The 21,362-nt window shown below is 36.2% G+C and overlaps 1 protein-coding gene across 2 annotated transcripts in view; it reads right to left on the reverse strand.

Annotated features, from left to right (window-relative positions):
• sema3d (sema domain, immunoglobulin domain (Ig), short basic domain, secreted, (semaphorin) 3D) overlaps window positions 1–21,362 on the reverse strand; it is an 87,581-nt gene that overhangs the window by 21,719 nt on the left and 44,500 nt on the right. For both annotated transcript variants that reach the window (XM_022679582.2, XM_007250941.4), the window contains exons 6-14: window positions 20,830–20,929; window positions 14,862–14,990; window positions 9,006–9,148; window positions 5,739–5,853; window positions 3,909–3,978; window positions 3,290–3,434; window positions 1,810–2,032; window positions 1,341–1,429; window positions 699–740 (exon numbers count right to left, since the gene is read on the reverse strand). In XM_022679582.2, coding sequence (XP_022535303.1) covers window positions 699–740; window positions 1,341–1,429; window positions 1,810–2,032; window positions 3,290–3,434; window positions 3,909–3,978; window positions 5,739–5,853; window positions 9,006–9,148; window positions 14,862–14,990; window positions 20,830–20,929 — 1,056 coding nt within the window. The remainder of the gene's footprint in view (window positions 1–698; window positions 741–1,340; window positions 1,430–1,809; window positions 2,033–3,289; window positions 3,435–3,908; window positions 3,979–5,738; window positions 5,854–9,005; window positions 9,149–14,861; window positions 14,991–20,829; window positions 20,930–21,362) is intronic.

Below are 21,362 nucleotides of genomic sequence, written 5' to 3' on the forward strand. Positions count from 1 at the left end.
GTTGTTAGTCATCAACTGATGTGAAATAACTGTTTTATAGTGCAATAAATGTGTGTGGATTCTACATTCTAAAGGGGTTTCTATAGCATGAGTTTACAAGCATTAGCATTAGCATTAGCCTCCACTCTGTTCTGAAAACACTGTTCCAGACGCTGTTGGTTTAAATATGAAGAAAGGCACATGGTAAAATAGATCTTTTTAATTATCGATCTTTATAGTCAAATTTAATGCTATGTGTTCATGCTCCACTGTAAAATACATTGCTTCACTCTGCAGACTCTAAACAAAACTGTACTCTTTCACATTTGCCATCTGAGAACTCTCCTCAGTACTGCCGGCTGGCTGGGCAGTAATGTCTTTTCCTGACACCTTTAAGACAACCGATCTGAACAGCGCTCTGAACAATATGCTTAAAACAAAGACTCTGAGAATTAACTCTGGTTTGGGATTATAATAGCCAATAGCCACTTCAAATATGCCTGAATCAGCCCTGATCCTACTTCACTAGATAGAACAAAGAGCATCCCTAATGCTATGTATTGTAAATGATGACGATGAAGGTGATGATTTAAAGGCTACAGTCACAAACTCAGCACTCAAATGCTGAAATCCCCCAATAAAAGTCTACTACATTGATAAAACTGAATAGACAGTAACACTGCAGTAACAGTAACAGTGAAGTCAGTTTATACTCATACCTGTTTCGATGAGATTTCCATACTGAGGATGGGTGAAGGATTCTGAAATGAGCACAAAATATCTGTAAACAGTCTTAAATATATATTTATTATATATATATATAACACACAGCACTGTGGCAAGGTTTTGGCACCTGTTAAAATATATGTTTATTTGATCAGTAAATTGCAAATATTAGAATATACAGAAAAAAAAACACTAATTTTACATGATGCAAAAATAAAACAAATGTGTTTATTAAAACATTTTCACAACTCTTCTCATGGGAGAGTAGTGCTATAGTATTATTTGAGCCGTTCAACAAATAATCATGTACAAATTTAAATTGTAAAAAAATATATAACTACTTTAACAAAAGTAACAACACTTGTAGTTATCAGTGAACATCTGGTTTGTTAAATCAATGCTTAATGATGTTTAATCAGGTGATGTAATTGAACAAAATCACATGCTGGCTGATTGCATCCAGGACAAATCTGGAACTAGGTGTTGTACTTTAAACTAAATCTGGTTTATTTTTCTTGTATTTGTGTTTGTCTACATCTGTTCTAATGAAATCTAGAGTATCTATTATAACTTTTGCACTGTACTGTAATTATTTATGTATGTATTTATTAATTTGTTAGTCTGTTTATTTTTACCTTGAACACCTGCAGTTCCTCCAGTACAACCGCTTCTGTAGCCCAGTTTTCCTGAGTGATGCTGACCACCTTCAGAACCGAACCAACATCTAGAAAACACAAGACAACACTTTTCCTCAACTCAGAACATTGAGCTGCACTGCCACCTGCTGGTCCTGACACTTTTTTTTCTTCATTTTTTTGAGATGGACAGTCTACTCTACTTATTTCTACTGAGCACATGTAAAACATGACAGTGGTCTTTAAACCCTTTAATCCAGGGTCTGGTCCTGTATAACGCAATACTTGGAGTTCTAACTGATCAGTTGATCATATATTATAATACTTATAGGAGTAAGTGCAGAATCCACGACCAGACACTGCACTAAAGATCCAGACCTGAAGAGCTTTTTAAAGATCATTTATGTTCTACTTCTTATAATTTAATTGTGAGTAAACACCTCACCTGTACATTAACTGCAGCGCTTACCTGTTCCCAAGAACATGACTGCATACTGTCCATCCTCAGCAGAGACCCGGTCTACTACGATCTGAGTGAGCCGGTACTCAGTGTTGACCCTGGTGAAGACGGGCCGGCCCGTGATCGGGTACACGGAGTGGTACATCAGCGGGTGCACGCGGATGAAGCTGATGACATCATCAGGGAAGTCTTTAGTGGTCTTTATGCGCGGGTCGTAAGTGCGACTCGGACACTGTTGAGGAAGAACAAATATAATATATTTGCTTATATAGTTGCTGTCATGTTTTTGCTGTTTTTTTTCTCCTTTTGACACAATGTAAAACTGATGGTTGTTTATTACATTGTGTCATGATAAATGGACCAATAGAAACACTCCAAAATGACTTGGATTTTTTACGTTTTACAATGACTTCTATTAAAAGTTAAGAAGTTTTTTTTTTTTATCTCCTTTAAAATTGCTATGAAGATGCCAGGTTTTGTATTGACTGCTATGGTAGTCTTCATGCCACTGTGAATATATATGTGAATAAAGTCAATGTAAAATAAATGTTAAAATGATTTTAGAGCATTTCTATTGGTCAATTTATCCACGTGTCAAAAATTCATGAAGAACGGACAAATAGAAACACTCTAAAATTACTTGTATTTTTTTTACTTTATAAACTGACTTCTATTAAAAGTTAAGAATTTTTTTTTATCTCCTTTAAAATTGCTTTAATGATGCCAAGTTTTGTAATGAAAGCTATGGTAGTCTACATGCCACTGTCACTATATATATATATATTGTTTCTGTCCAATGAAAAACATGTAGCTCCAATTTGGTGACTTTTGAAATGAAAAAAAAAAAAAAAGTCACAAACTGTGAATGAAGATTAAGTCAATATAAAATAACTGTTTTCCCAAAAACATTTTTTTGAGCATTTCTATTAGTCCATTTATCCATAAATATTTATACAGTGTATAGAGCAGCTACAAGGTTCACTTGCAAAACAAAAATCTGCTGTCAAAAACTATACAAAAATGTGTAAATTGAGATGTATATGCACCTATTAAGCAAAATATTTCTTAAATTGAGCAAATACAAAGTAATTTTTAAATGAAAATGAAAAGTGAAGTAAGACTTAAATGTAGACACAAGGATCAGATGACTCAAAATAAGGTAAACATTTTAAGGAAAGCTGATTAAGATCATTATTCTTAAAATAAGCAGAACAATCATGGATTTTGGAGCTTTGCTATGCAAAATCATCTGTGTTAGCAATTGCAACTTAGCAAATTAAAGTAGATGAATGCATTTATTAATAGGGGTGTCCGGTAGCATTTAGATATGTAGGGATAAAACCCATTAGACAGGCTTCTCTGCATGAAGCAATTTCAGGCAGGGATAAACTTTAGGTTGTAGCTCCCTCTTGTGGTGAAAGTCTACAGTACATACTGATCTAAAAGAATCTGATTCAGGCAGATAGAGAGGAAGTGAGGTGGTCCTGACCGTGCCTGGCCTTGGGTATGGAATTCTTCCCTCATATTCCACCCAGCGATGGTCCGGTCCCTCCTTATGAGCGTACGGCCCGTTAAACACAGCACGGATATCCTCCATATTGTACACACACACTGCTGAGCCCTTAAATATAGAGCTGATAACACACACACACAGAGTTACCACATGCTACCACAACACACAATACAAACAGCACATCACACACAGTGTATCACACAAATATCATTCATTTATAACCAAACACAACTGTGTACTTTAGCCTTATCTTTATCCTTTTTCAGGGCTTTTGGCAACATTCTCTAAAACTAGAAATAGAGTAGAAGCCTCTGAACAGTGAAGGTGGAGGGATGGAGGACTGTAGAGCTGGAATCAGAGCTGTGTGTGTGAGCTGTGTTTGGACATTCAGCTGGGCTGATAATAACAAACTGAGCATCTGACGCTCTAACCCTTTTAGGGCTGGAAACAGTAAAGGAAGCCAGAGCTCTGTGCTGGTTTTATATTCTGGGCTTCACAGTGTTTGTAAGTAATATCAGAGTTATCTACAGGCCTCAGTGCTGTTCTGTAGATAAATAAAAAAATGTCAGGAATAAAAAGTAAAATCAGGGAGTACCTGGTAGTGGTGAACACTCCGTACACCTTGGGGTTCCTCTCATCTCGACTGGGGAGCATGAAGATGTCCTCTATAATGAAAAAGCAAAAACTCATGATTACATTATATGAGAGAGATGTCTGTTCATTATCAGATATCCATCAAATGAAATTATTCAGCTGAAAATGGCAAAAAAAAAAAAGTGTTCAGTCAAATATGTTAAAAAAAGACCAAATAATTTATATTGAACTACTTTAATTTTAAGTCGGTTTCTACTTTGTTGATATGTCTGTTTGGATTTTAAAATGTAAGATGTTTAATAAATAGTATTACATTTTGGATTTGTTATAGTTGTAATAGTAAAAAAGACAAACTGCATTTAGGCTCTTTAATTCAAAGAGGTTTGGTTAAATTAATGGCAACCTGTCTTTGAAAAAAAAAAAAAAAAACGTTTGGTATTTGATATTCAGTCAAATATTTCATTTTGTTTGGTTTTGGCTTCAGCTGAAAAGCTTTCTGTTGGGAAGCATTTAGATATATATATATATATATATATATATATATATATATCACTGTGCAGATATTTTAAACATCTATACACAAAAAAACGTTATGTGGATAGTAATGGCTTGTTTGCACAGTAAATCAGTAAATCATATACAGTAGATATATGTATGATATATTATGATATATTAAGTAATAGAATATCTAGTGAGCTGGTGATTGACCACACCTACACATTGAAAAAATTGTTCACAATGTTTTTTTTTTTTTTTTTTATCATCATTGTGCAGAGTACAAGTACAATCCAATGAAATGCAGTTTGCATCTAACCGGAAGTGCAACAATGCATTATTATTTAATTATAAAATGCAGATGTTGAGTGTTGAAGTGGTATAAGTATATATAACTGGGGTGGTGTAAGTATATACAGTATATGATGCAAGAAAAAATACATATACATATCTCTAAATATACAAAGGCATAAATAATGCAATAATAATACAGGGCGACATGTGTGAAAATGGATTTAGCATGTCTAGAACTGCAAACAGTATGTGCAATTTTGCAATATAAATATGAAAATAAATAACGCTCTACAGGTATATAATGCAAAAGGACAATATGAATCAAATCTAGAATCAATCAAAATTGAGATTCACAAATTCACAAAATTGTCAGAAAATGTTGAGATACACTACCAGTCAAACGTTTTGGAACACTCCAAAGTTATTTATTTATTTATTTATATATGCATGCCATTTAGGCTCCTCAGGTACAGTCAAATAACTTGAAATAGTACCAAGTCCAATGAACTTAAATGGTACAAATGTTGACAGGACTTTAAGGAAAAAGTTACTAAAAACTGAAAGAAAAAAAAAAAAACGTTTATTGTAAAAAAAAAAATCTACAAAAGGGGATGGCAGTGCTTTTACTTACAGCTGTTCTGTAATAATAGACTGGTAAAGTCTATATAAACTGAGCTTTGGAAGTTTTTAGAAAAAGTAGTAGTAAAGCAGTGATGGAATACAAACACTAGAAAGAAACACAATAGAATAACAAGAAAAAGACACAGAAACACAGATGTCTTGCAGCACTTCCACTGGACTACTTAAAATATGGTAGTGTATATGCTTTTAAATAACGAGCCTTCAACATCTGCACAGATCTGTATATAAAATATTCAATATTCAAACTGTTTCAGACAGACTTTACAACATCCCTGCTAATAAACAAACTAGTACAGTACATCTGTTCATGTGTGAGGCTGTGTGTGTGAAGCTGTCTGTGTGTGTGTGTGTGTGTGTGTGTGGCTGTCTGTCTGTCTGTGTGTAAAACCGTCCAACTTACGGAGCTCATCAAAGTGTGTATCCACTCCATCTGTTCCTGGAATGGAGCACACGAGGCGGGCCTTGAGGAACGTCGTCCACTTGTTGGTCAGACTTCTCAAGCCTCCCACGTCATTCTGAAACAAACACACACAAATAAACACACTCACACAAACACACACACATGAGCGCGTGAGCCTGGCCTCGCTCAGAACCGGCAGCTTTAACAAACTGTAGCTTTTTATTTTACAGACTCCGTAAATAAACTCACATTAAAGGAGGTGAAGAGCTCCATCTGTCTCTGATTAGAGCTGCTTATTTAACTAAGGGCGGGTGGGGAGGAGGCCTAACAAACATCAATTACACGCTGACCCTCTGCACAGGGGGGATCAGAGAGGGGTCTCTGAATTGAATTTCTTAGAATATATAAAATGGCTTTTAACATAATTCAATTAAACTCATTAAACTAGCATTTATTTGATTAAAAAGTAACTTCTTGATGAATTGGAAAGTATTGGTGACCAGTTGAATCTTGGATCTTAAATTAAAAGTAGGGCTGTGTGACATGGTTAAAATACTATATAAAATAGTATTTTAGTCCCAGTGGAGACATACATTGTTATATTATGCACATTATTTAGATGTGCATAGAAAATTTACAAGAAAAAATTAAACTAGAAAAAACGATAATAAGCAATATTTAGATAAAATCCCATTTGTATTACTTTATTAATAATAAAATTATTCATCCAGTAAAACAGAACCAAACATTGTTCATGAACTGTACCATATATTGTATTTATTTTGCATTTTAGTTTTTTTGTATAAATGTATAAATAGCAATAATGTGACTTGAATTGTGGTGCAAAATGGTCAGATGCACTTTAATAAACATATTTACAACCCTGTTATTTTGCCTCAGAATCAAATACACTGATTTTCTTTTTATGAAGAGTTTGTGAGCCACATCCCATAACTAGCAGAGTCTGGTGGTGATGAGCTGCTTTCCAGTATCAACAACACTATATTCTTTTGAAGCCAGCACTGCATTTTACTGTTTAATAAACTCTTTGAGCTTTCAATTTTAGCATTGCTCTGTTACACTGTTAGACTGTACACTAGCTTAAGCTTTAGTTTTAGTCTGCCATCTTAGCATTGCTACCATGATATAACATTTGCTAGCATGCTATTAGCATCACCACAACACAACACAAAAAACTGTTACATAATACTGGCCACATTGGAACAGAATACAAATACATATTAAAATGATATAAAAAAGGGGCATCAATATTCAGGAATATAGTCCATAGAAAGGATTTACTGTACCTATCATCTATGCTTCAGGAGCAGAACTGAGTGAGGATCTGGCAGGTCTGGACTGCAGCTGGGCAAGAAATTAGGTGCATTGTGTATTTGGACAATAATGAACCTCCTCAAAATCCTCAGGGTCAGGTTTACAATATACAGGTCTTTATACAGGTTTACAATATATTCTCTACTTAGAGGGGCTGGCCTGAGTGGAGAACATCTGCTGAGGACACTCGTGAATCTCCTCGTTATTCTTCAGAAGGGTCTGATCAAACGATCACATCAAGATGAAGTCTGAGCACTTCAGTCTGGATGGCTATTCCATTCACAGCCATTATGGCAGCTGAATAACACGTACTTATGAGAAGGAGGAGAATGGGGAAGCACAAAGGGGTTCAGGAGGAACATTTTCCCCCAATGCTTTAATCTTCAAAGATGCTCTCTGTGGTGTGAGTGCTGTTACCCACGGAGGAATCTGCTCTCAGCCAGCTTTACAGCTCTCTCCCAAAGCTGTAAATGCCACCAAGCTTCAGACCAAGAATTTTGCAATAGAGCTCGGAATTTTTATAGCTTATAGGCAAAAGGAGCGGCGTGGTGGAGAGCCTGCAGCACAGAGTAAAGCGCACAGCCCCCACACATCCCGCACATCTGCTTATAAGGGCATTTAAAAAAAGAAACATTAAGGAAGTGTGCATGAACTGTGACCCAAACTATTAGTAGCAGTGGAAAATGAGCTTTAGAGTAGGCCTTATGTACACACTGCCGACAGCTGTAACTGACCACCAGAGCTGACTAGTACTGTACTTCATTTCTTTATTAAGATCATTCTTTTTTTTTAGTCCAACAGTGGAGAAATACACAGTGCAGCAGTACAGCAGCAAAAGTATAGCATGTATCTGATTAACTATTGGGAAATAAATATAAAAAAGGACAAAAAACCCCGAATGCATACATAGATATTGCACATTGTAATGCTTTGTTTAACTGTGTGTATTAAGTATGATATATAACTTGTTAACAATTAGCACAATACTGACTGTGTCAAACTTCAAGAATAATTGAAATTACGCATTATGCAAATAAGCCTTCGATTTATCAGATTGGCTGACATATAGAGTGTTTTTTGGGAGGGTTTAATTGAATCAAAGACAATGAGGTGATTCATAAATAAAAAAAAATAAATGATCCAAGTTAAAATAATGCAGGCCAAGTTACTGTATACAGCCTGTCAAACAACCTGACACTAGTATGGGAATAATGTTTTAATATGTGTGTAGGGTCTATATGAGTTTATTTTAAAATATTTGTCTTTGCACATCTTGTCTTTTTTTTTCAGTCAGTTTTATGAAGTAGAGTCACCTGGAATGGCTTTCAGTTAACAGCTTGTCATGAGCTATTTCCTTGAATGTGTTTAAGACCATCAGTTGTGTTGTGAAAAAAGTAGAGCTTGCCTCAGAATCAGCAAGTTAACAGCACCCCAAATACTGTAAAAACAGATTAAGCCTATTGTTCTGGCTCATCTTTATTTTTTTCTCTGCCTTTAAATGAAAAGTTACAGCTTATTAATGACCTCTGTGGGGCTTTTGTACTACTTTTCTTCAAATGCAGCCAACATTCATTTTTTTTACAAGTTTAAATAACACTTTTCTTCCTAAGGGAGCAGGGAAGAGCTCAGCACTTTTCTATCAGAAATGATGAGTCTAGTTAGCAGGATTACAGCCCGGCGCAAAGGGAAATCTACTGTCATCGTGAACAATGACTCAGACTGAACTGCACAGACAAAGCTTTGGTGTTTTTTGGTGATTTACCCTCCCTGACAACAGCGGTTCGGTCCACTTTCAGCAGACCACATCAAATGGAAAGCACCAGAAAGCCTGCAGTCCCAGTGGAGACACTAACTCACCTGAAGCACTGTGAAACAGACACATCAGAGAACAGGGAGGACTTCCTTTATCAAGCGGAGCGAGGGCGGCCTTACCTTGCAGACACGGGCCACGCGGGACAGCACGCCTTTGTCCATGGTGCTCGTGTCGCGGGACGTCTCGCGGAAGAAGAAGTAAATCTTGTCGTCGTCGGGGTTGAAGGTGTCTGCGATCGGATGAGCCGCTATAAACTTGGCCTCTGTGGACACGAGAGACACAAGCCAGAGACAACTTATTTACTGCCAGACCATTCAGACAGATTACATCCACAGCTGAGCTGAGAGAAACCTGAGATGATAAGTACATGCCCCTTCTATCTTCATCCACTGGTCAAATCATGAGAAAGACCCACCATATACATTTTATTTTACATTATGTAGGGTTTTCAAAGTTGTAGCCACACTCCACTCGGTTCAGAGATTAAAGGGCACCACCAAATGACCACCAGATACAGTATTACTAAATAGTTTGGGTTGTGAAAGATTCTCAGCACAGAAATTAGACTGTAGAATCAATTTAACACACTATTATTCTATCTATTTGCTAAGATAGGTTAAAATCAGCCCATTCTAATTCCACACCCCAGATTGCCAGGTACTGAACACAACAGCAAGCAAACACAAAAGTCTATGACCAAATAAGTAGTAAAATGTGAGTAAATACTGATCATGTGTTTGATAGATGGCGATAGAGTTGGAGTCCAGAAGGACTACAAGCAGAATAAAAAGCTTGATCTTCTCCTAAACAGGTAAACACTGAGCTTCAGCTAAGCTCAGCTTTTTAGAAATGTATTACAACCACGAAGAGGGATGGGCATTTAAGTCTTTTCTATATTTGAGTGCTTGCTTTTATACTAAGTTGTCAGTATAAAGTGAATATTAGCGTTAGATAAAGTGATCCAGACTAGTTAAGACGACGTCTAACACCCTCATGCTACAATACACTACAGCTATGCAAATTTGACTCTGTATTATTTCAGATCGACTCAAATTTTAACATTGCAAAAGTTCTTGAACTCTTTTTGTTTCATAGGGGTAGGTTTAGTGTCCTCAACCTGGCAACCTGTGTGAGATTAGCTTAGTGAGAAGAGGGTGGTGCGAGCAAAACATTTCAATGTGTTAAAAATTGAACTGCAGTACCTATTTTGTACATTTGCTTTCATTTGATACATTATGTTCCTTGGTACCACTTTAAAATAAGACTACATTTATAAAGGGTTTATAAATGGTTTACAATTAGTTTATGAATGGTTACTAATAAGGTTGTAAATGCTTTAAAAAAAATCATTAATAATCAGTTATAACACAGATGGCTGTGGGTTTACTTTTTGGCAAACAACAGGTCATTGTTGCCGTTTCTACATATGTGTTATAACTGATTATTATGATTTTTAAGGCATTTACAACCTTTTTAGTAACCATTAATAAACAATTTGTAAAGCATTTATAAACCTTTTATAAAGGTAGTCTTATTTTAAAGTGGTACCTGTTCCTTTAAGCGTTTTTTTCCAACTGATCTCTGTAGAAAGAAGACTAAGTGTATCATTACGTTAAAAACTGTCCATCAATTAAAAATCATTAGTCAACATTAGTCTCACAGGCTTATGGCCATTAGTATATAGTTATACTGAACACCTTTGCTACTTTAGAGGATGGCTAACAAAGGCTATAGTATCTAAAGTGGTAATTAAATAGATGTGATTATATACCAAGTGCATATACTCAACTGCTAATGCACACAGTCAACAAAAACATCTAAAATCCATCAGTTCTTGTATGTGTGAGTGTGAGAAAACTCATAATAAAAAGGCTTGTAGATATTTCTGATGTTCTTCCAAATTACCTTTAATCCCTTCACGATGGAAAACACAGTAAATGTATGTGTTTATAATCCCACCTTGGCTGGAAGTGATTTTACACCCAGGAGAGAGTTTCCTCCAGACCAACGCTGAGCTACAAACATCCACTCTCCACACAGAGCTGCTTTGTACCTTAACCTGGGCTAAATGGTGTCTGTAAGCCAGCTCCACTGAGAAGAGAGGAGGACAGGAGGGGCAGTGAAGAAGGATGAATGGTGGAAAGGCTGTGTTAGCACTTGGACTGGTCCAGGGCAGGTTTGTGGTGAATATGATCATTTCAGCCGAACAGCCAAATCCAAGCCAAACAGAGAAACCACCATACCCAGAGCAGCATGGCGCCGACGCCCATGATTTATCACACGAGCTGCATTTCCCCAACACTTGTATTTATGACTACCCCTTAATAACTCGAATAACTCATTTTAAGCCCTTTTACTGATTATCCATAAAACACTGAACACAAAAGGAGTATGGCACACAGATATCTCGCTGAGACCTGGCTCTGAGTGACATACAGCTCAGCAGTGCATCAGCAGATCAGAAGATCTGGGGATATAAATCACACCAGCCCTGGAAGAAGTAGGTACGATGAGTTGAAGGGTGGTAACCCATGCCTGCACCCACCCACTCATACCCATACATCTTCTCACTGTGAAGAAGACTGTGGGAACAGAGCTGGGTGGTGCAGGAACTGGTGCAGATGGATTTCAGTGTGAGGAAATGTGTGGCATAAGCTCTGTGCTGGCCATGGAAATCTGAATTTGTCTGTGGTTTATGGTTCTTTTCTCTCAGTTTCTGTTTATTAATGTGCATAGGGTTCTATTTTTGCTTTTTCCATCACAAGGATGAGAGAGATCAGTTGGTTGTAAATCAGCTGTTCCGATGGATATAAATCAGATATGTGTATTAACCTTCTAAGCGCCATATTTTTTTCTTGCTGTGCATTTTTAATTTAGGATTAGTAGGACAACAAGTGTAAAAAATAAACTTTGTCTTTGTATAGGAAGTTGTTTTTCCCCCCCAAAAAAAAAAAAAAAAAAATCAATGTTCTCATATGGTGACAGTAGTTTATTACACGTTTATATTCGTGCCATTTGGGATCAGAAGGATACAATTAGTCTAGACTAGTTTCAAACATGACTTTTTACTTGGCCCAAGTTTCTGTGTGGACTGGCTGTAGAAACTTTTGACTGGGATATCTCCATCTCAAACTTTTAATCATTTGAGTGTAAAGTTGTCATGTGTCCACTAGATAATGCAGACAGTGTCTGTTTATGAGACCAAAGGATCAACGTTTAAAAAAATAAAAATAAATAAATGTATAATGGTGCAGAAAAGCAGAAATGTAATGTCCCTATAGGAGGGTCTCAAAAGGTTAAATTAGAGGGAAGAGGTCTGGAGAATAAAACACACTAATTTAGAGTATCTGCAGATAGTCTTGTGCTACAGATTTTCCATTGCAATTTGAGACATTATTACGGTGGCACCTCAGAACTAAGCAATTTATCGTTCTGTTCAACATTTTGCTAAAGCATATTTTGAATCATTATATAGCATCTGTTGAACACACCTCTTCTTATTTAATGTTTTTTTCTTTATTTTTATCTACATTGTAGATTAATATTGAAGACATCAAAACTATGAAATAATGCATATGCAAATATAAAGTAAACGAAAAACTTAAGCCAAAAGCCAAAATATGTTTTATATTTTTGATTTTTCAAAGTATTACCTTTTGCATGGAGACCAACTTTGACCAATCTTGGCTTTATTCTCTCAGTCGGCTTTATGAGGTAAAACCTGGAATGGTCCTTCAACTCTCTTAAAGATGTTCCTAGAGGCGCTGAGCACTTATTAACTACTATTTCTTCACTCTGTGCTTCAAACTGTCCCAAAACACCTGGGTTGGGTTTTTATGTCAGGTGTTTTTGAAAGCCAAACCCTTTTTTTTTTTATAGTTTTTAAGCTCAATGCAATAATTTTTTCAGAGAGTCAGAGAGTCACTGAATACAGCCAAATCGCCGTAGAAATGCTCAAAAATGCAGTAGAAAGTATTTCTTTGAAGTTCCTTTTATTTACGAGAAAAGCAGTATAAACTCTTCTTCTGTCCATATAGTTAAGCTAGATCATGACTTGATAACAGTATAATTTATTTTTTTTAGAACTACAATAAAGCTTAACAAGTCATTAATTGAGATTTTTTTTCATTGAGCTAGTCTCATTGTCTCTCAATCAGAAGCAACGTTTATAAAAGCCATCAGCTTCTAGCTTGGGTGCTCTGAAAAAAAAAACCCTTGCTTCCTTTTGGAAACTCTACTCCAATTGCACACCCAGAACCGTAGTACAGACTTCAAAGCTGTGAGATGGCAATTGATAGACTGTCTTCAAGTCATTTCAAAGATTCCCAGAGGGATTCCTGGGCTCTCACAATGCCACTCGAGGATATCACCAATCCTTCAGCCACTGTACGGTTGTTTGGCGGTGGGCTTTGGGTCACGGTCACATTGAAAGGTGAACCATTTCCCTTTTTGAACTTCCTGTCTCAGAGCTTCAGGCATTCTCCAAGAATTTCCCTGTATTTTGCCCCATCCATCCATCATCCTCCTATTGTGGCCGGTGCCCCAGGACTAGTAAAGCCCTCCACAGCACAATGGCTCCACCATAAGTACTATAAAGTCTTTTTCAAATTCAATATACTGAGGCTTTGCATCATTTATACATGCAGCCTTGTATGTGTTGGCATGGAAAATCAACAGTTTCATATACAAAAAAAAGCTTGTTAAATCATGCTGCTTTGCTTTTGCTTTTGCCCAGTTGCTCCCATGATAAAAACAATATTTTACAGCTTTTGTCTTAAAATTTTGTCTAAAGTTGGTGATTTCACTTCATAGCTTAATAGCTAAAAAGCTTGACTGAAAAATTCAGAACTCAGAAATGCCCAACCTAGCTGGGTGTAATCTAGACATTTGCAGACATTTGGTTGCAACGTCTGATTATTGACCTACTCATGTGAAATCTCGTATTTTCCCATTATCAGATTACCAAAGTTCAAATAAACCTTATAATCAGGTTACTGACAAATGTGCTCACAATGTTCTCCAATAATCTAATTATGAACTGCATTTAACCCTTGTGTGGTGTTCTTATTTTTGTTACTCGTTTACTTTGTTACTTGTATTCAATTCAGCAAAATTAAGCAATTTTACATTAAAATGCTTTACACATGCTCGCTTCACCTAAATTGCAAGCGATATAAACAGCTTACATGGTTAATATTTGCCCTTTACCTTTCTTATGTTACATTTCTTTCAGAAAGTGCTACTCTTTTTTTATTAGTTTTTTTTAATAAAATGTAAAAGAAAATGAATTAAACTAAAGATATGAGTAGAAAATTTGTTTAGTTTCAAATTTACAAATGAAGCAATGTTTATTAGCCCTTGGCCAAACATACTGTATGTAATATAAATGTGTGTGTGTGTGGGGGGGGTGTACAGTGTGTGTTTATCGAAAATGTGTTTTGATATATGTTTTTCACAAAAAATGAGCCAATGCCAATGAGTTTGAGTTAGAAAAAATATTTTTTTAGTATCATTTGATGAAAAATGAAAACGGGTCCCACAGACCTGAACACCACACACGGGTTAAATAAAATCTACTTTTCAATATATACTTCTACGCCCGTAAGACAACTACTCCTGAAGTAGTTCTCATTAGAGCTACATTGGAACGGTGGAATTCTCTAGAAAGCATGTTTTTGTTTTGAAATAATTAACATTTCTAAAATGTATTGCAGTTGTGTGACTATAAGTTGGTTGAAACAAATGCAACTGCTCAGTACAAGTACTTGTGGTGTGCAAATTGTTATTTCCTTTATGTTATTCCTATAATATGTCTATATGAAGATATGGTTTATATATGCAGCATCTGATTGATACTGCTATAGTTTACAATTAACCAGTGAAAACACATTAGTCATTTGCTGTACTTTTGCTGTTGTTTGTATAATGTCACTGAATATGTGTGTATATGGTAATACAGTGTATAGCTTTCTTACCATTGATCCAGTAAGCCTCGGAGATGTCGGTTCTGATGTAATGCTGGTCTGGAGGAGGACCCAGAGAACGGCTAAATGTGCTGTCCTTCCCCAAGAAATCGGACGCTGTACCAGCATACAGATACTGATCTGAAAACAGACAGAGATCACACACACTCTCACACATCAAGCATGACACATTCCTTAAAGATGACCTACGACTACATATTACAGAATACATCAGAAGCTCCATGTTAAACACTGCAGCTCACTGCATACACATTTAAATATTTGTTTTAAAAATAACACAGTATTGAGGTTGCTGTGTATCCTCAGGCAAATCAGCTTGAGATGTTTTGGGCAGATGTTCATTGTTAATATTCTATTTGGAACATGCCGAATGAGGCCATGTTGAAATGGTTTACTTTTGCTTCATGTAACATCAAATAAGATTTGTTTATTTAGATATCAACAATTTTTACACTTTACTTTGTTCAATCTACAAGCAGTGGGGCAGTCCCTCTCCCCATGATACATCCCTACTGAGATACTAGCCAGTGTAAGCGTCTGTTAGCTGATGTAACTGACAGTTAGTGTTCTCCTGCAAGCGTGTTTAACTGTCTGTTAAAGTTGCAATGGCAGCAGTTTGAGAAACTAAAAATGGAGGTGAAAACTGGGTTAAAATGAATAAAAAGATAGTTTAAAAAAGATGTTTTTAAATTTATTTTGGTTATTGTTTGGTATCAAGTTAAATTTGATAAAACTTCTGAGCCTGGCCTGACCAGACCCTCAACACCTTGTTTTAGCTCATAAATTAAAAAAGTTGTTGTTGTTCTCACTGTGCGGTACTGCAGATATCATAGACCTATAATAAATACAGACATTTGCAGCTAACTCTGTAACATGACTGGGTGCAAAAATAGCATTTTAAAGATGGGCAGAGATGAGGTTCACCAATCATGAAAAATATGCATCTAAAAATTGTAGAACAATTTCAGAAATATGTTTCTCACTCTAAAACTGCAAAGACAGTCTATAGTACATCTACAGTATATAATATAATCAAAAGAGTAAAAGAATCTTGAGAAATGCATGTGTAAAAGACAAAAAAGAGGCTCAACATTGGATGCTGGTGATCTTCAGGCTCTCAGGTGGCACTGCATTAAAACAGGCATGATCCTGTACTGGAAAACCTTGCATAGGCTCACTGTGAAATCCACAAATGCTAGTTTAAGCTGTAAATTATCTTTGGCCCTGAGAAGATGGCACCATTTCTTGATCCGTTTGGACAATTGACTTCAAGTTTTTGGTTGTAATCCTACGCTTGGCATTGGTACAGAATCCAAAATCATGCTGTTGTTACCATGCAAACTCAGACCTGCAACAGGTAGCCCAGAAAAAGACTCAAATTTTGAATCTTGACTGCAACTTTTTCTCACTCATTGATTTCTCTCTCTCTCTCTCTGTCTTTTTTTTCTCTTCTCTTCTCTATCTCTTGTTTGATATGTGACCCCAGCTGAGACGAGTGATCTTTTAGAGTCTGCATAAACAATTTACTCTCAGTCTCAGCAGTCTCCATAGCAACCACCACAGGAGAACGAGGAGAATGTGAGCACACGTCATGGGGATGTCGGCTCGATGCAAAAGAATCATCAATCGAACATCACTCAGATGCTCCTCACATTGTGGGGAATAACAAGCACTCACACACACACACACACACACACCATCCCAGCGAGTGATATCTGCATGAAGGCTCATGCCGGGTTGCGGGTTGGGGCAGATCAGAGCCGTGTATGGTTTGGAAATGGCACAGAGGGGCAGATCATAAAGACAGAGTAGAGAATCTGGGCTGGGCAGAATAAAAATATGAGATGATATAAAGATTAGGAGGAGAATCGTTTTATGATTTATGGCTTTGTGGTCACAGATTATTGGCACAAATACACACACACACACACACAGATAGAAAGAGGATGTAGAGTACTGTGCAAAAGTTTTATGCACCCGAGCAAGTTACACTTATTAATTTATCTTAGCAATACAAGTGTTTTTGGCTAAAAGAAGCAGCACATATGATTTAAAGAGATGCAAATAAACATAAATACAGTAAGAAGAAACAAGAATTTCTCATTTTTAGGTAAGTAGGTTGTATCCTGTGAGCCAAGCTGTAGAACAAAGTGTCGTTCCAGATTTCTCCTGGATTCCCTCAGACAGCATCTGTATATGTTCAGTTCCATCAGCAGCTCACCTGATTTAACATCAGTAAGATTTGATTTACCAAAACAGGTGTTGATATGATGAGAACTAGAAACAACACTACTAAACTAGGATGAGGAGAGATTAGGACAGGGGTCACTAATAGGCGGACCGTGGTCCGGGTCTGGACCCAGATGTTGTCCAATGCGGACCCAAACCTACGGAGAAGGATTTCATTCTGACTGTGTTCATTTAACCCTTGTGTGGTGTTCGGGTCTGTGGGACCCGTTTTCATTTTTCAACAAATGATACTAAAAAAAATATTTTTTTCTAACTCAAACTCAGTGGCATTGGGTCATTTTTTGTGAAAAACATATATCAAAACACATTTTCGGTAAACACCCACTGTACACCACCCACCCCCCCCCCCCCCCTTCACATTTATATTACATACAGTATGGTTGGTCAAGGACTAATAAACATTGCTTCATTTGTAAATTTGAAACTAAACAAATTTTCAAATTTTCTTTTACATTTTATTAAAAAAACTAATAAAAAGAGAGTAGCACTTTTTGAAAGAAATGTAACATAAGAAAGGTAAAGGGCAGATATTAACCATGTAAGCTGTTTATATCGCTTGCAATTTAGGTGAAGCGAGCATGTGTAAAGCATTTTAATGTAAAATTGCTTAATTTTGCTAAATTAAATACAAGTAACAAAGGAAACGAGTAACAAAAATATGAACACCACACAAGGGTTAAAGCGGCAGAACTTTTCTTGTCTTTCCGGCTGTATGTGCTTTGCGGTGCGGTAAACTCACAGACCAATCACGTGTGGTGTAAGATTAACGAACGCTCTCCTCAGCCAATCAGATCTGTGCCCCGGGCTTGGGGGATGTTTTAAGGAAAATGTTATGTTAAAGCTCTGCTTTTTGTAAATTTGCTGTTTGTATTTATTGAAATGCTGGTGTTTTACTGATCTAATAAACACTTACTGCCCAGATAAGAAGCTTTTTTCTTACTACCACTTAAAATTCCCACAGGTGCCTAAAACATTTGCACAATACTGTAAACAAAAAAAAAAGAAAACACACAAAGCATTTTAGGAGTCTACTTTTTGGGTAGTGTACCTCTTGGTGAGAGATCTCAGATTCTATAGTAGAGACTGAGTGAGTGGAGTGAATATAGTACGCTGGGTAGAATGAAATATGAGATGATGATTGGATACAGATTGTTTTTTTTTTTTTTTTGTATGTATAGCTTTGTGGTCACAGATTCTGACATGGGTTTGGAGTCCATAATTTGTAAAAACCACAAACATGCCCATGCATTAGTGCTTCTTTCTTGCCCTTGCTTTCTTTAGATCTTCTCCTCTTCTTTTGCTGTTGAATGCTTACCCTCATCCACCAGTCTACTCTATGTGTGTGTGTCAGTGTGGTTTGCTCTAAATCTTTGAAGAAGCGTGTGTGTGTGTGTGTGTGTGTGTGTGTGTGGAGAGGGAGGTTGTTTGCATCTCCCTGCTAACTCTGACTTCCATGCCCTCCAGTAAAGTCTGAAAGTCCATTCCCTCCCTGTAGACTCTTCCTTTAAAGGCTACAGCAGAGTCTCTTCAGCTTTTACAGTACCTGTAAAGCATTTACAGCATTTTCACTGTTAGAGTTGGAAAATGGAGCTGTGTGTTTTGTGCTAAAGTTATAGAAAAAGGTCTGAAAAGGCAAATGCACACATAAAGACAAAGCAAACGTACAATAAATGATAAATGTGCACTCACTGACAAAAAAAATAAATAAATAAATGTCTGCATAACCCAGCATGTAGTTACAGCATGTATGTCTCAGGTACAAATGTAAATTATTTCAAGTATGGTCTTATTATACACTGGGTCTTGCTACACATACCCTGAAAAAGGTTACCAGGATACATTTAGGTAGTGTGCCTCATGGTGAGAGATTCTTCACTGCTAAACGGGTCTCTACAATGCAAGCTAAAACATTTTGCTAAGTTTAAGTAACAGACATTGACAGAGGAAGCAGAATGGTCATTTTAATTAACTGCCATCCAGCCCCCAGCCCCCAGCCAGACTCTGATAGATAGATAGATAGATAGATAGATAGATAGATAGATAGATAGATAGATAGATAGATAGATAGATGGATAGATGGATAGATGGATAGATGGATAGATAGAAAGATAGATAGATAGATAGATAGATAGATAGATAGATAGATAGATAGATAGATAGATAGATAGATAGATAGATAGATAGATACTTTATTTATCCCGAAGGAAATTTAGGAACTGTAACTTTATTTGCAGTGTTGTCACAAACAAGAAACATGGACATGAAAATGGACCCTTATTATCTTCATCAACGAATTATCGCTGTCCGATGAAAAACAAGTATCTAATTTTTGTCAATTTTCAGTTTACTACATAATTTGAACAGAAAAAAACCTTCCCATACTGTGTCAAATGTCTTGATGAATGGACTAGTAGAAATACTGAAATAACCTAAAATAAAACCATTTACATTGACTTCCATTGAAAGTTTAGAAGCTTTGTACTCTTTCTTGTAAAGTTGCTGTTTTGGAGATACTTGTTCATTCATGGACATCAATGAAATCCAGGATCTGTCTGGTTCATGACAGGGTTTTAAACTGGTATTTTGCCGGTTTTCCAAGAAAGTCTCCACCTGATTGTAACACTTCTTCTTGTCTGAATGTATTATACAAAGCATAATCTCACAACTACACTGATACACATTGATTCTGACTATTACTGATTATAACTACTGATTATTGGCAATTAAAAGTCACTATGATTTAAAAGCAAAGTTTTCTGGATATCAATTTTAATTCAAGTTGAACTAGAACGTAATCAGATCATTTAAACCATCCTAAAATCATCATAGCAAATGTTCTACAACCTAGTAAAAAAGCTGTTTAATATCCTTAAAATAAGAAACTACTATGTAGTTACACGGTAACAATCCATGTAACTACAGTGTAACTACTGATGAAGTACACATTGTTACAGATTAACTACAGAGGTACAGGTTATGTAATTACACATGCGTATTAAGGTTAATTTTGACTTGTGTAAGTACACATGTGTACCAGGGTGAGTGTACTTACACAAGTGATAGAGCAAGTGAACTTACACATGTGTAACAATGTGTGTGTACTTACACATGTGTAATAGTGTGTGTGATAAATTGAGTATAAACATATCCAACAGCTATTGTCTACTACGCACACTATTACACATGTGTAAGTACACACACATTGTTACACATGTGTAGGTACACTTGCTCTATCACTTAATTACATAACCTGTACCTCTGTAATTAATCTGTAACAATGTGTACTTCATCAGTAGTGACACTGTAGTTACATGGATTGTTACCATGTAACTACATAGTACTTAGGGACACTTATTATAAAGTGGGACCTTTTATTTTCTTTTGTTTCTCAGTAATCTCAATAATGTTTCAATGAAAAATTAGTGGTGAGCCATTCTAAGAAGAAAAGAAAGAGGGGATCAACGTCAGCACTGTTCTGTAGGGGGTTCTGTAGACAAATGAGAAAAGCATGAGGCCTCATTTGCACTGATGGAATGCTGAAGTATTTGTGATATGTAGGAAAGAGCAGTATAATTATAATATTTGGTTGGGGAAGTCTGGAAAAGAATCCTGACCACATTTATGTGAGTTCTCAACTACGTTTATGGAAAAAGAGGATCTGTACTGTAAGACAAAAGACAGAAGGACAGTCGAACTGCAGAAGACTTACCAGTCAGAACTGAAGCAAAAGGCTGGTGGGGATCAAAAGGGCATTTTAGTCTTCCGGACTCCATACTGCTGCTGACCAGGTGGAGCCAGCCATCTTTTAACTGGGAGAACAAATAACAAGCAAACCAAGTTAATAATCAAACGTAGATTTAATACAACTTCAAGAAACTACTGTATATATACAGTACAAGCCAAAAGTTTGGACACACTTTCTCATTCAGTGTGTTTTCTTTATTTTAATGACTATTTACATTGTAGATTCTCACTGAAGGCATCAAAACTATGAATGAACACATGTGGAGTTTTATGTACTTAACAAAAAATGACCTGGCCTCCACAAAGAGTACTAAAATGGAACAACATTTTTTTGGACGTATTATACTTTAATTGTATAAAAATAGTACAGAAGTCCTTCTTAAATTGAACTTAATGGAAATTGAACTTTAATATACTTTAGTAACATTTAAACAGAATACTTCAATTATGTAACCCAATGTATTAAATATGCTTACAATATATTTAATGATTATTACA

This window comes from Astyanax mexicanus, chromosome 9 (assembly GCF_023375975.1).
Source record: "Astyanax mexicanus isolate ESR-SI-001 chromosome 9, AstMex3_surface, whole genome shotgun sequence".
Taxonomy (NCBI): Eukaryota; Metazoa; Chordata; class Actinopteri; order Characiformes; family Acestrorhamphidae; genus Astyanax; species Astyanax mexicanus.